Below are 16965 nucleotides of genomic sequence, written 5' to 3' on the forward strand. Positions count from 1 at the left end.
GGGAAGGATCATACAGATAGTTGAAGTGTGGGTACAAAACCGCCCAATTTTTGTAAGATGAACAAGATTGGCCCAAAAGGGACCAATTCTGTATTGTACAGGTCAATCTGGAATATAAGGTCATAAATAAAATGCTTCCTAAATTGCCCTTCTTTAATAAGGGAGAAGTTTAGAATCTGGCCACAAAAATGTAATGGAAATAGAGAGGAGGGACAAGCTGGTGATATGCTGCTTTGCAACATTGACTGTAATCACTCACCTTGGGGACCATTTCAAACTCTATGGGTGTATAGAGTTAACATGACAAAATATGCTCTCTGTTACAAAATGCTGCTCCTGTCAGGCAGCAGAAAAGACACAGGTGAGAGCTTTATCTCCTAATTCTGCTTACACAAGTGGCATAAGGGAAGTTCTATGTAAATAGTGTTGGGGTGTCTTGGTGGGTCTTTTTGTGTGGTGTTTTTTGGGGGTTTGGGAATTTTGTGTGATATTTCTGTTTTTTGGGGGGTTTTTGACCAGTAATTGTTCTAAAGGTACTACTCTTACTAGCTTGATACTACTCTCTGCTGGAACAAAAAGTGAGAGTGGAATTTGAAATGCTTAAAAGCAACAGGATCCAACTGATAGTTTTTAGTTACTGATGAAAAAGGCTAATTCCAGTATCCTGTTTTCTACTGAGGCTTGCTAACAGACCATGCTATTTGTGTTAAGCTAGTCAAAGCGATGGCTTGTTCATTAATATATTTTAAAGTTTAGTTTCTTTTTTTGCAGCCTTTTACTGTAAGGTTATCTTAATTCTGTAATCATAACATTCAGATCGTATTCCAAAGGTAAATGTTTTACAGTGCATTCATTAAATGTAGAAGCTGAGCTTGTCTGAATTTCTGACTAATTATCTTGTCTCTTCCTTTTTTCAGGGTTTCGCAAAAATGATGAAATGAAGGCTATGGAAGTATTGCCAATTTTAAAGGAAAAAGTTGCATACCTTTCAGGTACAGTTATTTTCTTCTGTGTGGAACGCGTAACTGTGTTTAGTCACATGTAAAGTATTTTAAATACTTTTAATATCATTGCAAAAGTCATGGAAAGCTAGGGTAGCACCTGTTCTAGTTGGATATCCCAAACATAACATAAGCATTGTGAAAGGATCTGTAATAAAGAAGATATGTGTTTTGTTGAATGTGGAACATACTGCTTGTTGTCGTCCTGGTCGTGTCCTGTCCCCTCCAGCATATCCAACAGCATTATTTAGAACAACCTAGAACAACCTGCTGTACTGTAGTCATATTCCTTCTCTTTCTTCTGGTTCTTCTGCTGGAGAGTTTATAGAGATGGCTTTGTTACTTGCCCATCTGAGGCACTGGAGAAATATCTCTGTTGCAGAGGTGAAATTTCAGTGCGTAGCTTTTGAAGCACACAGTATCTTCATGGTGAAATGAGTTAGCATCTAATTTTAGCTATCTCCAGCATACACATTGAAGTTGGTTGGTTACCTAATGAGGAATAGCAGAGGATTTAAAAGTGGGGTTTAGATGAATGAGTATCATCATAACATTTTCTGTAACTTGGTAAGTAACTTTACTTGGTGGAATGATGGCTGAAGTGCTTATTCTTGTAAACTGCGTTTTGGTGTGACTTTTTGTAGTAAGTACTTCCAAATCTGTTGGGATTAAACATCATTCTCTTTGCCATAATCTTAGTGTCAAATGATTTAGAGGACAGTCTCAGATTTGAAAGGGGTTTTTTTTTTTTGGATAAATAATTTGTCAAGAACTCCAAAAATAAAGCTCTTATCTGTAAATATTAAAACATACAAAATGATCCCTGAAATTGCACTCTTCAGAGATTTGCTGTGCAGGGATGCTGATGCTTGCAAGTACAAGTTGGGTAGACATGGTGCTCGAGGACATGGTTTAGTGGTGGACTTGGCAGTGATAGGTTAACGGTTGGACTCGATCTTAAGGGTCTTTTCCAACTTAAACAATTCTATGATTCTATGATTCTACAGTGTGTAGTTCACAGTACTTCATCCTGTCTTTTTTTTTTAAAGGTCCTGGCTACTGTAATGAATGATACAACAGAATGCCCAGAGGCAATTTCCCTGGTAGTGTGGGAACTCCCAGTTCTTCTGCTTATGAATTGTAGTGCTGATGAAGTCTTGCTTAAAACTTTATTTTCAGAGGGAAAGAAGAGAAGAAAAGGGAGTTAAGCACAATATTTCTATCCCTCATTACTGTTTTTCTGGGCCTCACTTTATGGCGCTTAATGAAAATGTAGTCAGTTTCCATTCCAAAACTTCTGAATTTCCAAGTTGTCCAGAACTTAGTTTAGATCCCTTAGAAGGGATCTGAAAGATGATAGGTGTTCTCTAATGTTAATTTGTAAGCATATGGCATTCTCAAAAGGCATTAATTCAGTGAAAGTGAAGTGGGCCGAATGAAAGCTGAAGATAAATTTAAGGGGAGATGATGGATTATGACCCAGAGCAGATGAAGTGCGGGCAGGAAGAAGCAGTTGCCAACTTGCCTGTGTGAAGGTAGCATCTTCTGACAGAAGAATGGAGCAAACAGCGGTAGGCAGCAAGACTGGCCGGAACTGATCTGCCAAAATCCGTCGTTTCACATTTTCATTGCAAGTGGAGCTCAAATGAAATAAGATACATTAGTAGTGCAAGTGATTTTTAAAAAAACAAACAACCCACAACAAAACAAACAACCAACACACACACGTGCGCACGCACACACACACCACTGCCACCACCACTAGGGCTTTACCATTGTGAAACTAGAACTGTCAAGCTTTATACTTGGGAACACAAAGCTAAGGAAGACTGTTAGATTACTGACTTAGAGAGATTTTCAATGTACCTAATTTTTTTTCTTTAAAAGTACAACTTTTGCTGAAGTACTTGGTTTTAATATTTTAAGTACAATAACTGGTTAAGGGCTGTAGAAGGAGTAGGACAAATACGTTGGGGATATCTCTATTAAAACTCTATCTAAAGATAACTTAGTTATCTCTACTAAAAACTCTAATAGTCCCATTAAGCCTCAGGCATCCACAAACATCACTATAATTTTTGTATTTTGTTCTCCCTCATTTATATTGGAGTCCTGGTACAGTTGTTGCAACGTGTTCATTGTTGATTGTCAAGTACTTTCTCAGGTAGAAATAAAGTATGACAATCAACAGTGCAAAAAAATGGTTCTTTTTTATAGAGCAGGAAAGTTACACAAATAACACTGAAAAAAATTCATGGAGTGTTTGAGATCCTCAGTTCACTTCCTCAGTCTGTTCTCTGCCGAGACCTTCCTTCTCCAAGTTAAATGAGTAAGTATGGGCTGTATAGCAGTGTATTCATCTTTGTGTTCTTAGAATACTAAAGGCACTGATCCTTCCGCAATGCAGACTTTCTTAGGCACTTCTTGAGACCAGCTTATTGTGAGATGGACATATAAGGGTGAGCCATCTTATGGAGAGACCTGGACAGGCTGGAAGAGTGGGCTAGCAAGAACAGTATGAAGTTTAACAGAGCCAAGCGCATAGTCCTGCACCCGGGTCAGAATAACCAAACACCCCAGTACAGGCTAGGGTCTGTGCGGCTGGGGAGCAGCCTTGCTGAAAGCGACCTGGGGGTCCTGGTGGACAACAAGCTGAACATAAGTCAGCATGGTGCAGCTGCAGCAACAAAGGCAAATTGGATCCTGGGTTGCATCCACAGGGGCATTACTAGCAGAGGTAGAGATGTGATGATCCCAGTCTACTCAGTGCTTTTCAGGCCGCACCTGGAGTACTGGATCTAGTTCTGGTCTGCACAATTAAAGAGAAATGCAAGCAGGCTGGAGAGGGTCCACAGGAGGGCCGCAAAGATGATCAAAGGGCTGGAGAACCTGCCTTACGAGGAAAGACTGAAGGAGTTAGGTCTTTTCTCCCTGGAGAAGTCAAGTCTCAGGGGGTACCTTATCACAGTATTCCAGTACTTAAAGGGCAGCTACAAAGAGGATGGAGGTGCTCCCTTCGCAAGGAGCTACATGGAGAAGACAAGGGGCAACAACTGTTTCCACCATAGGTATCTCCTAAGCCATTCTTGAGATGATGTTTTGATCCAATCAGAAATCTTGGTGTTTTAATGAAGTTAAAGCTCTTGGTAGCAGATACCTCCCACAGAGGTGCCACTTTTACTCCAAGTGTACAATGTTGTGATTAAACTGTATTTATGAGAGTTTCCCTTTTCTCCTCCAACAGATACTTCTTCGATCTGTGTTAGCCTGAGTTAGGCTGTAGTTCTATATTGCTTTGTTTCAGTCTTTGCTTTTCATTTATTCCTTTCCTTTGTTTTCAGTTGGATATATTTAACAGATCTACTCAACATAATTTCTTTTTCTTTGCACAGTCTGAGTACTTCATTACTTTGAAAGAACTATTTCAGTAGTTGCTTTTCCTCTGGCACAAATCACAGTAGATCTGATGTGATTCACTTTTGCTTTCTCCTCCATCATCACAATCCTGTTTAATCCCCTTTATTGAGCTGTTAATGATGTGTTTTTGTAAAAGAAAAAAATGAGTGGATTTTTCATAATCTAGTGTATCTGAAGATGGATTTAGATGGAAGACAATTCTTTTTCCTTGCCTCTGTTATCTGTAGCACCAGCCACGATAGCTTTAAAAAAAAAAACAAAAACCAAAAACAAACAAACAAACAAAACTCCACCAAAAAAAACCAAACCACCAAAAAAAAACCACCAAAGAAAACCCACTAAATTTTGTAGAACAAAGAATGTACAAATGAGGACTATGGTGCAGATAAGTCATCTGGACTTGTTAAAATCTGTGTGTTCCTTGCATATCTTAAAATATGTTAGTGTAGCTGTGATGCTCAAACTATTAAAGAAAGGTAAAGTTGATTGGATGACAGTTGGAGTGAGAAGGAGAGATGTAGTCTCTGAGAATTCAGTTCTGAAACGGATCTTGAAGTGGGTATTTTGGGGGTGGGGTTTTTTTTGTTTGTTTTTTGTTTGGGTTTTTTTTGTTTTTTTGCTAGGGCAGGAGGCAAGGAAGTAGAGAAGAACAAATACTTCTGTGAAGTATTGTGAAGTACATCTTGCTGTATGTAGGTTGATAACTGCAAAGTCCCAAAGCTCACCAAGCTAGCCTGAATTCTGGTACCTGTACATATTGATGCTGGAATAAATTCTGTATTGGAAATACTTGTCCTTCATGAAACCAGTCTGACAGACTGGACTGCTGTATCTCGTATTGGTCAAAGTAGCAAAATTACTTGATGTGTAGAATGCAAATGCTTGGGTGCAGCTTCCCTGTGAATCCTGTGTTGTTTTTCTGAAATTGCCAACAGAGTGGTTCTCAAAAAATAACAAAACCAAAAAAAAGGGGGGGGGGGGGGGGAGGCAGGCATGGGGGGAAGAGAAAAAGCTTCCTTGAACTGATTTTCATCTAACTGGGAAATAATCTGCTTGAGTATTGGGTGTCTCACCACCTGAAATAGAAGAGCCTCTTGGAGGTATAACCATGAAGTACGAATGGAGTCTTGGATGCAGTTTTTTTGTTCAGTTTAAACTGAAGTCTGTTGGAGTACAGATACTCTTACATCTCTACACATACTTACGCGAGGAGAGCATTTTCTTACAAGGTGCAATTATCTTGGTTTCATATGAGGAAACAGAACTTGATAACTTGTCCTGCTTTTCAACATGCCATAAAAGCTTGTAGCTTTACCTAAGTACTGTGAAACTAGGTAAAAAGGCATTTCCTGAAAAAACTGCACTGTTGGATTTTGGTGCCATTTGGAGACCATTGACAAGACTGCTGTTAGTGATGTGCACTAGACAGAAGTGATTCACGTTGGGTGACTCATGTGAGTTGATCAGCTACTCATATGACACATCTTGGCATAAACAGAGAGAATATCTCAGTACTGTGGTGGTTTTATATAAAAGGAAGGTGGTAAAAATGGAAGTCTCACTGATGAAAATAGTAGCTTAATATGTTTTTATTAAACCAAGACAAATAGGAGGTTGAGTTGGATAAAGACTATTGTGAGACAGGAAATTCCCACCTGATGTCTCATACATTGTTGCTTTTAACATTCCTGTTTGTGTATGACACAGGAGCATCAGGAGAAAAGGAAATGAGAGTGAGTTATTGGAAAAGACCTAAGAAAGCTTTTGGTATAGCTGATGAAAAAAACAAGTCTTAGGGACTTTTTTGCTTAATATTTACAATTTTGGTATCTGGCTTAAGATCGGATAGTGAAATTCTTTTCACCAAAAATCACAGGTGTATTAATTTCTTCATTACTCATCTAGACTTGAAATTTGTGTGGCAGATTTTTGTCTCCAATGTACAAAAATTTCAGGATATGATTTATCAGAAATTTAAGCACCATACTTTAAAAATGGGTTTTCTCTGGGGTGTCTGTGGAGCTGGGAGCCAAGTGAAGTGGCATCTGAAATGACATAAAGAATATAGGGTTCTTTCCTCTGCCATGTTGGAAAATCACTTGTTACAGGAGTTGCTGCATGGGAAAGGCCCGGAGGACTGATCTGCGGTGACTGCGTGTAACAAGGCATTTGTTTAAAAAGCTTAGAGAGTGTTAAAGGCAATTCAGCCTCCTGTGCTCTTCCCTGCTAGCTGCTGCTTTTTAGAGAATTTCCATCCTGAGCAATTGAGCACTTTTTCTGGGGAGTTGGAATCAGTAGCGTTTACAAGTTGAAATGTAAATTTTTAAGATCTGTAGCTGATGGCCTGCAGTGCACTGAGGAGAGCATTAAGGACTGCAACAGACTTTCAGCTGAGTTTGGTAGCTTTGGAGCCCAGTGATCGCTCTGGAGCTGAGTGGATGCCTGGGCTGTTGGGCTCTGAGTCTTGTCATTTATCCTTCCTCTCTCATGTGGCTTCTGCCTTGTTTTTATCGTGTCACTTGCTATGTAAAAATCCTCAAAGCTCTCTGCTGGGCAAGTGGGTCAGGATGGTCAAGACCAGACTTGCCTCTCTCCATTAGAATGAGACAACTCAATTGTTTTTAATCTCATGTCCCACTTAAGAGGATCATGGAAGATATGAATTTTCTTTCAAGTTCAGGTTTCTGGCATTGCAGCTTGACAGAAATTCAGAGCTGCTTTTGCCTCTTCTGGGTTTCATTTGGTGCCTCACAGGGAACATGTCCAGTGCAGACAATCCCTGGAGACCTTGATGGCGAGGCTTAGTGTCTCTAGCAAGCACACGCAGACTGTGTTGGGAAGGATAGTGATGAATTTTTGAGTGACTGGTTTTATTCATTTGCTTTTGACCTTCCGTTCTAAGGGATTTTTTTAAAACTTTGTTTAGTAACGTGGATTTACAATGAGGAGCTGATTTACAATAAGAATTCATTCAGGATGGAGGATAGTGTTTTTGTCTGTTTCCATGGGACAGGAGAAAACAGTTGACACATCTGTGGTTGAGAACATACATGTGAAATTTAGCTTGTAAGAATGTGTCTGTGCTATTATAAAAGTGTTGATAAAGACAGCCTACTGACTTGAATTTAGCATTCAGTAATGGTAACATTTTATTGTCACTAGCAAGGTGTTGGATATAAAATTGCATTTTAATGTTTAACTACGGTATGTCTGTGCAATTTAACGAATGAGATGAATATGTTTAAGTGAAACCTCACAAAGTCAGATTTTTTGCCTCACATATTAAGCGGGTTCAGAATTTCCCACATTGCTAATAAAATTAACAACTATAAACTGACAATTGAGAATCTGCATATCAGAACAGAATAAAAATATAAATAAAATGCTTAAATAGTATCCATCTACTCATCTAGTATATGCATTGGGTGTGAAATAGTGTACACCTAAATTCTGTGCTAGTAATGAAGTGAATGCTGAGTATCCTCTATATACTTGCCTACAAAGTAGCATAACTCCGTATTTAAATTTAATCTGTACAATTGCTGATTCAAAAGTTAAATACCTAACAAAGCACCATTACTGGAGATGTCATACTGCCAGTCAGACTTGAATGTGACTGTAATGTGTAAGTATAATGCTATGGTTATTCTTTGTTTTGGTTTTTTTGACAGATACTTCCTCATTGTAGGAATTGTGACAATATGCTGATTGATAGTCCCAAAAATCAATTTTAAACTGGTCTCTAAATGACAGTGTTGATGTTTAAATCACTTCTCTTTTTAAGTGGATATTCATGAAACAGTGTAGGACTTAAGTTTTCCAAAAGTATTCCGAAGACTAGTTTTGTAAACAAGAATGGTGTTATGCTCTGGGGACTTTTAACATGTTTAATTTTTCAGGTGGCAGAGATAAGCGTGGAGGTCCCATTCTAACGTTTCCAGCTCGTAGTAATCATGATAGAATACGGCAAGAAGACCTTAGAAGACTAATTTCATACCTAGCGTGTATTCCTAGGTAAGTGATGGTCACTTGATAAGCGCTGAAGCTATAAAACAAAATAAATGGATTATGTTGCAGTACACCCACAAGCTAGAAAACTGAACAGGTTAAGAAAATGAGCAAATTCATACCAAGTTCTGTCAGTTACTGTTTTCAAACTGCTTTTTGGAAGAGACCTAAATAATTACTCTGCCTTGTAGAAGGAAGGCTGTTGGCAGAAAGGCTGGTGGCCTTTAGCTGGAATTAGTTTGTGTCTTGGAAATGGCACTGCCATGCCATATTGCTGTCACTGTGTTGAAGATTGCGAATACAACTCAAAGGCTTTCAGTACATCAATAATTAGAAACATGCTGGTCATCATTCACAATATGCCTTGTGTGGACTGAAGTCAACACAACACTCCTAACTGTTATTTGTATTAGATAAGTTATAGTGTCCTGATATAGCACAGGAATAACCAGGAGAGAGATATGTAAGATTGCTTGTACAGGTCTCAGATGAACCTGTGGAGATTTGTGAAAAATACTGATATCGTTGTATTATCAACAATTTAAGCTATGAATTACAATGTGCTATTTAAATAAATCGGCAGAAGTCAAATCCAGTGCTAGTCTCTGTATATATATACAGTCATAAGTTTTATATATATGTATATATGTAAAGTTATATATTATATATATGTAAAAAAGTTTGTTCACATAGAACTTTGTTCCTAGTAATAACTGAATTGGGGACAAAAATGATTGTAAGACCCTGACTTTAGGTCCATCTCAGAATCTGCCAGCATTTGGTGCAGACTGGAGCAATGCTGACTGTGCTTGAATATGTTTGCCAATGTCCTCAAAGGGCAGTTGTCATTACAGTTGAAAAAAAATCCCTTGAACAACACCCCTGAATGCAATATCTTCTGTATTTCTGTAATATGTAATATGTTAATTTATAGGCAGTCGTCTTTGCACCATCAGATGTCAGTTTCAGATTGACAAAAGTGCTTTTGTAAAAATAACTTCAAGGCATCTAGTTGACAGTGTGTATGGCCTTCCTTAAGAGCAGTTGTTGCTAATTCAATTATTGTAGTCTTTATTTCACTTTGAAGTGGAGGACTGTTTAGTACTTTTTTTTTTTTTAACTTGGGGCTTTTGAGGAGGTAGAGGAAGGAGGACGGGAAGAAGGCTTGAGATTTTTACTTCTGAAATAACTTGACTTCACATTTGAATGTTTGAGATGTATTCTAGCTCTCTAGAGCTTCAAGTTACTAGAGAACTTAATAGATAAATATGCATCAAAATATGCCCGAGAGAGTTTTCTAGAGATAATCTGGCAAAATACAGTGATCCTTTGGCAAGAGATGTATGTTAGCTTAGCATCAATAGATTTAAAATGAAAAGAAAGTTAGTGCAGGTTTTATATCTCTGTAAGCACGGCAAAGCTTTGAGAATAAAAGGAGCTTTATTAAAAGCAAATCGTTTTCATAAAAGTTATGTTTTAGAGACTGATCATGCAACTCTTGCTAATTAAGAAGTCCCAATCAGTACAAATAGTCCCGAACATTTGTTCTGTCTATTAGTTACTGCAGTACTATTCCTCTACGTAGCTGAAGATTCAGAGGTATCAGTTGTTTGGCAAGAGATCTAAACACTTAAGGTGATTCAGTCTCACAATTTTACAAATTTGACAATTTATCTGATTTAAACATACTGCTGAACTGAAGTCATCAGTGCTGACTGGGCTGTAGTTCAAGTTCACCTAACAGATGACCTTGGCTGGCTAAAGCCTCCTAGAACAATATTTGTGATCCTTGGCCAAAAGAGATTCATCTTTTTCAGATGATGGGGGGCCACGTGACGGGAGGACACATCTGTATTGTATCACATGATGGGGGGCTGCTTTGTACACCCCAGTAGATGTGTACCTCGTAAATTAGTGGCAAGCACTCCTCCTCACGCAATGCTCAGTTTATGTGGTGGGATAGGGATGGGCCGAGCAGCACTTGTATGATAGCATGTAGCCTTTCAATAATGGGTGTATCTTTAAAGCAGTAGTTAGTTTTGCCCTTTAATCTTTTGAGGCTGTTAGAAAACATTTTCACCATGGTCAGAAAATTGTACGTTGTAGCCTGCGTGTATTCCAAGCTCGTCAATTTTAATGTATTTTTCTGCTACCATTGCCATTTTTAGCATTCCTATGGGCAGGTGGGACAGCCAGTATTTATCTTGATAAACTTTTTTAAATGGTGGTTTGTGGGTTTGGTTTTTTTAATTAAACCAACTTTAAAAAAACTCTTCAAAGGAACTTGTATTATCACTTCTTTCAGAAGCTCTTCTGCTCTCCTGTATCAGTCATAACTCATCTTTCTACAATGTGGCCAATGAGACTGTGTGAAGTATGCCGGTGAAGCTTCCCTACTTCTTGGACACTCTGAAAACCTCACCACATGAACTCCAGAATTGCTTTTACATTAGTCACATCCCTGAAAGTGACTCATGTACTCAAACAATGGACATTTGGTCCCTTTTGATAGTCCATTGGCTATGATGCATTGGATTTGAAATATTTTCCCTTTCCATGTTAACAAGGTCATGTAGCAAATTCTACTGGAACAAAATCAAAATTTCTGGTGTTGGTGGTGATTGCCGTTTTTGATCAGTGGCAAGCACTAAGTGTACAAAAGGTACTGATGAAAAGAAATTGAATCTGCCGTTCTCGGAGGAGTTGCCAGAGAATTTGGGTGTGAGGTCTGTTGACTTTTGGACAGCAAAATTGAGCTCAAATTTTGTAGAAACAGGTTGATGCAGTTTTCTTCACAGCCATAAAATGCTTTCTTATCCATTAACTATCCACAAATCAATCCTTTACAGCAGGACTTGTCAATAAAGGTTTTTTTTCCCCTCTATAGACTCTTTAACTTTCAGATAATGTGGGACTAAATCTGAGACAGTTTTAAAAAGTTGCAGAAGTGGTAGGTAAGAACAGTATGCCATCTTCTGTCTTTTAGAGGATCCCCATAGTCATTGGAAAGGCATGTGAATATTGTCATCAGTAAAGTGTGTGTGTGTGTTCTGAAGAGTCAACTGTAAATGAATTACATATTGCCGCTTCAGTAAATGGTGTATTTAATGTGTGTGTAAGGTGAAGGAGAAACAAGACTGGAAGATGAATCATCATGAATATAAACTGAATATAAAATGAAAGAGGAGATAAAGGCAGATTATCAAATCAGCAACAGGTGTAAAGCTGTCACCCACGAGGAGTTTGGCGGGGGGGGGAGAGAAGCTTCCTGAGTGGTTCATGAGATCTGCTGTACGTGTCAGCTAGTCAACAGTGAGACCCTCGGGTTAGCTGAGGAGACCACATTCATTAGGCAGTGTGGTGCAGTGGAGTGCTGCGTTTGAAGTTGTAACGCTTGCCTGATAACCTTTTCTTCTTTCTTCTGCAGTGAGGAGGTATGTAAACGAGGATTCACTGTCATTGTAGATATGCGTGGGTCAAAATGGGACTCCATAAAGCCTCTGCTGAAGATTTTACAGGAATCTTTTCCATGTTGTATTCATGTTGCACTGATAATCAAGCCAGACAATTTCTGGCAGAAACAGAGGACTAACTTTGGCAGCTCTAAGTTTGAGTTTGAGGTAATTTTCCCGATGGTATACAAATTTACGCTTTATTTCATGGTTTTAAGTGTGTTCACTACTCATCAGCATCTTGAAAACTCTCAGATAAATTATGTTCTAGATAGAGGAGGGGTACATTAGGCCAGTGGTGCTAGAGGGAATGTGGTTTTCTTCATGTACTTAGGCTAGGTGGTTGTGCATGTTGTCATTTATATTCTTTTTCTGAGCTTGAGAAAGATGGAATTAGGGTTTTACCCCTAATGGTAAAAAGTTAGGTTTCATCTGTTTGTTGTCTTGGTCTGCAGTGTGGTAATTGTGATAATCACCGGCATCCAGAGGAAAGCAGCCAACTGAACCTTGCTGTTATCCTTCTGCTGCTTTCGAAAACACGAAGTCAAAACTTAATCAAAACAGTAGTCAAAAGAGTGGTTGCTGTTTTCTCCTTAAGTGTAGTGAAGTAAGAAAGAAATAAAATATTTCTCTCATTTGGGGAAAATACCTGCAAGACAGGAGGCTGATCAGGATTGATATTTGAAAAGAAGTGTATGAGAAAAGTCGCATGGACTTCATGAGCAAAATGATCAATTCTGACAAAGAGAAAAATAAAAACTTGAAAGAAAATTTCAAATTCATTTCAGTAACAGCATTTTTTAAATTTTCATTTTTATTTTTAGACAAATATGGTGTCTCTGGAAGGCCTTACCAAAGTAGTTGATCCTTCTCAGCTAACCCCAGAATTTGATGGCTGTTTGGAGTACAACCATGAGGAGTGGATAGAAATCAGAGTTGCCTTTGAGGACTACATTAGCAATGCAACCCATATGCTGTCCAGACTGGAGGAACTGCAAGATATATTGTCAAAAAAGGAAATGCCTCAGGACCTGGAAGGTGCTCGCAATATGATAGAGGAGCATTCACAATTAAAAAAGAAAGTCATTAAGGCCCCTATCGAGGACCTTGATGTGGAAGGACAAAAGCTGCTCCAGCGGATACAGAGCAGTGATAGCTTTCCCAAAAAGAACTCTGGGTCAGGGAATGCAGACTTACAGAACCTTTTACCCAAAGTATCCACCATGCTGGACAGGCTGCACTCAACACGGCAGCATCTGCATCAGATGTGGCATGTGCGGAAATTGAAATTGGACCAATGTTTTCAGCTCAGGCTGTTTGAGCAGGATGCTGAGAAGGTAAGGGATTGGGGGAGGGGAGTATAAATGGGTGCTGCTTGACAGACTTGGAAGAAGTATAAAGGATAACTGCAAATAGTAGTTTTTGTCTTTAATCACTAGCCTTTTAATGAGAAATAAAGGATTTCTTCATTGAGAGTGACTCTTAGTCTTCTGGAGTAAAGGGGATGGGGTAGTAATTCTAAGCTGTGAAGAACACAGGTAGCTCTCACCAAAGAAAATTTTAAGTGGTAGTGATTTTAAAGCTTTTGCTTCAGTAAGTTTTTGTTTCAGACAGATACTTTTGCATGCATCAAGTGAAGATGAATGCTGTATACTTGATAAATACAGATGACTAAGGACTACATTGGTCTACTTTTGAGCGATCCTTGGGATTACAGTGACAGGCAGTTGACGAAGTCTGAAGAGGCTGACATGGGGAACTGCTTCATTGATGCAGGATTTAAAGTCCCAGGCTAAAAGCTGACGTGTCTCTTTTGACAGTGCATCTCAGAATGTTTTGGGCTAACCAGTCCCTTCTAATGAGAAAGGCTTTGATTGTCATGGAATTTGAAGAGGAAACGTGGCAGGCAGTGCGCTTTTAGATGAGCTCAAATAAGATCTATTTTCATATAGAACGGTTTTGCAATCACTTATTATTAACTTGTTATCATAGAACAAATAGTTTTAAGGAAGGGTGGGGAGTTTTTCTCCAGGAGAAGAAGTAACTAGACTATGCAGTCAAGTGGTAAGTATGGTCTTTGTCAGATTTCTTAAAATATTTTATGTAAGAACACCTGAACTGGATGAGACCAAGCATCTGTGTTATACCAGTATGCTGCTCTCTAGCAGTGTTGATAAGCAGATGCATGGGGAAGAGTAAAAGCAGAGCAAACGTATAATACTTCTTCCTCTGGTTTCTTCCCCCGTACTTTCCCTTACCCTCATCATTTCAGCTCAGGGACTTTCTTTACACTACTCCTAATGTTTTCTGCAGTGTTTAAAAAATAAATAATTTTTTAAAAGTACCATTTAAAGTAAGTGTTTACTGAATGGGTATAGCTGAAAATAGTAGAGGCATGTAAAGAGCAGAAAAAAATCTGGTCAAGTGAATTTAGAGTTTTAAAGTTATTCAGAAAATAACAAGCTGTTAGCCTAGCATTGCTCTTTCAGGCCCAAAATGCTTTTTAGCAACCTTTTAGCCACTTAATTACAGCATTAATTATTCTTTCTTACAGCATGAACAAAATATATTTTGATGGTGCTCACATGTTATTGAAAGATACGTTCTTCATTTACTCATCTAAAAGTTGCCTACATAACTTGGGCTTTAAGAAACTCCTTGTGACATACTTGAGCCTGTGGGATTGATCTCTGCCCTGCCATGTGGTTGCCTAAGCTCCTATCTGTGTTTTCTAGGTTCCTGATTGCAAGAATAAGTCTATATTAAATTAATGCATCTTCTTTCAGAATAGAGGGAAATATTAGGCACCTCAAAATGGAGTTGACAGCAGCTAGCATACCTGGGACTTTATTCTCTCATCAACCAGTAGAAAAAGATTAAAAAGAAGGTTTGTGTGGTATCCCAACTCACTTTTCAATTAAGGCCCTTGCCTTAATCTACTTGCAGCCCTTATTTCACTGGTTGTGTCAGATTAGATTTCATAGCTCAGGGCTTCTTTATCAGTGTATGTTTACGTGGTTTATTTAGGTGTGGGAAAGGACTGGATCTTTGTTGGAAAAATAAAGGCTATTGGATGGGGAGAAATAAACATATTCATTTTGGCGGACTTGCACAACTCTTTACACGAGAAATCTGGGCTGGTTCAGGAGAAGAGAAGGCAAAAAAAGGGTGAAGTGGGAGGGAATCTGATTGGAATTGCCCTGTAGGTATCTGAAGGCAGCAAAGTCAGACTACTTAGAGAAGGGTGGTCATGAGCAGGACCAGTGTCTATTTTGAATAATGTTCTAGCACATCTTCACTGTAGTCTAGGTAAGAAACTGAAAATTTTAGGAGTATGTGATCAGCTGTCTCAGTTGTCTAATCTCTTAAAACTTTTTTTGGTTTACAGTCCTTACTATATTGTAGTCTACTTATAATTTGATTTGTCATGTACCTGGGTGGAATAATGGATTTGATAATATTGCTCTGTTAGCCAGGATATTTTAAAAGATCTTTAAATGAGTACTTAGTGCTCATTGCTACCATTTTTTTCTGAACAATCTTTTTCAGATTATCCAGAGAGTAGGTGGGTCTTCTGAGCTGAGATATAGCAAAGATTTCAAGACCATTGCTGGGGGGTGGGGTGGTGGTGGTGTTAAACTTAGCCTTTTGCTGTGTTGCTTGGTCTTTGAAAACTTTGTTTTCCAGTGCCAGAGTTAGCATACCTATGTACTTCCGTTGATGGTCATTGTCAGATAAGGTCTTTCCTGAAATTTGTTTGAATATTAAAAAACTCCACACCCCCCCCCCCCCCCCCAAAAAAAAAACCCCTAAAATCCAAACAAACCACAAAACCCAAACATATTTAAATATTATTCTTAAACTTGTCTGGGAGAAGGTAATGTGTAACTCTGTGCTCAAGTATAGTTTTTTTTTTTTTTTTTTTAATTTGTTTAGCAATAGAAAAGTTATTTTCAAATCTGCTGTAAAGTTATGAACTAAAAATATTAAACTTGCTGCTGAAGTACTTGATCAGCAAGAATGAATCTATATTTAATTTCCATGAGTTGCCATTTTCATTCTAAATGACTAAGCTGCTGACATCATGAAATGCTGTCACTAGAGAATGTATAAGCTTGGTAATTCAGGGCTGTGCTCCAAGCCTGTTTGTTTACTACAACTTCTTTGTAGTAACAAAGTTATGACTTTATGATTATGACTTTACTATCTCAACAAGGTGCAGTAAAGTTTACCTATAGTAAAGATCTAACAGCCTCAGCTGTTTGGTCAAAAAAGTCAGATTTTAGGAACTATTTGGTTAAAATATATGGCTAAAATATATTAGAATGGAAATAGCATCAGTGTTCATTTTCATGGCCTTAGACTCTTTCTGTCTTCTGTGTTCACAGATTTCTCACATTACTTGTCTATGATTTTTGCCATAACAAATTAGTGATTTTTTTTTTTTTATTTTCCCTTAATATTTTCTTGTAGATGTTTGACTGGATCACACACAACAAAGGTCTGTTTCTGAACAGCTACACAGAGATCGGAACCAGTCACCCGCACGCAATGGAGCTTCAGACACAGCACAATCACTTTGCCATGAACTGTATGGTAAGAACAGGCCTCAGTTCACAGCACTGACACATTGTCTCTTTGCTCTGTGTTAAGGTAGAATTCATAAATCATACACATAAATCATTCCTTCTGTTACAAGTAGTGCAAATTTGTATTTGAGCAGTGAAATTGTAAAACACAAAGGAGGAAAACAAAGGGTAGCCAAGTACAGAGGTACTGTGATCAAGCAACAAAATTATTTTGACAAATGGCAGTATTCAACACAACCTCAGCACTTCTCAAATATAAACGTCCCAACTTCTAGAACCTGGGATGTGTGATTGAGTACTGCTTTGAGTCTTGTAGGAAATTTCAGAGAATCATGTGTAATACGGAATTTAACACTCCATGTGGAAAGAAATAACTCTCAGGATCTTTTGAATAGATTGCAACTCAAACAAAAAGTTCGGAGAAGTAGTGATCAACAGCTGAGCCTGGTGTAATAATTTTCCGTATTTTTAAGACACACTTCTCATTTCTGACACAGT

The 16965-nt window shown here is 38.3% G+C and overlaps 1 protein-coding gene across 3 annotated transcripts in view; it reads left to right on the forward strand.

The window, feature by feature from the left end:
• Window positions 1-16965, forward strand: part of TRIO (trio Rho guanine nucleotide exchange factor) — a 258160-nt gene that overhangs the window by 71922 nt on the left and 169273 nt on the right. For all 3 annotated transcript variants that reach the window (XM_082318867.1, XM_082318868.1, XM_082318869.1), the window contains exons 2-6: window positions 918-992; window positions 8318-8432; window positions 11854-12046; window positions 12703-13215; window positions 16352-16474. In XM_082318867.1, the coding sequence (XP_082174993.1) occupies window positions 918-992; window positions 8318-8432; window positions 11854-12046; window positions 12703-13215; window positions 16352-16474 (1019 nt within the window). The remainder of the gene's footprint in view (window positions 1-917; window positions 993-8317; window positions 8433-11853; window positions 12047-12702; window positions 13216-16351; window positions 16475-16965) is intronic.

Source organism: Platalea leucorodia, assembly GCF_965183815.1.
Source record: "Platalea leucorodia genome assembly, chromosome: 1".
Taxonomy (NCBI): Eukaryota; Metazoa; Chordata; class Aves; order Pelecaniformes; family Threskiornithidae; genus Platalea; species Platalea leucorodia.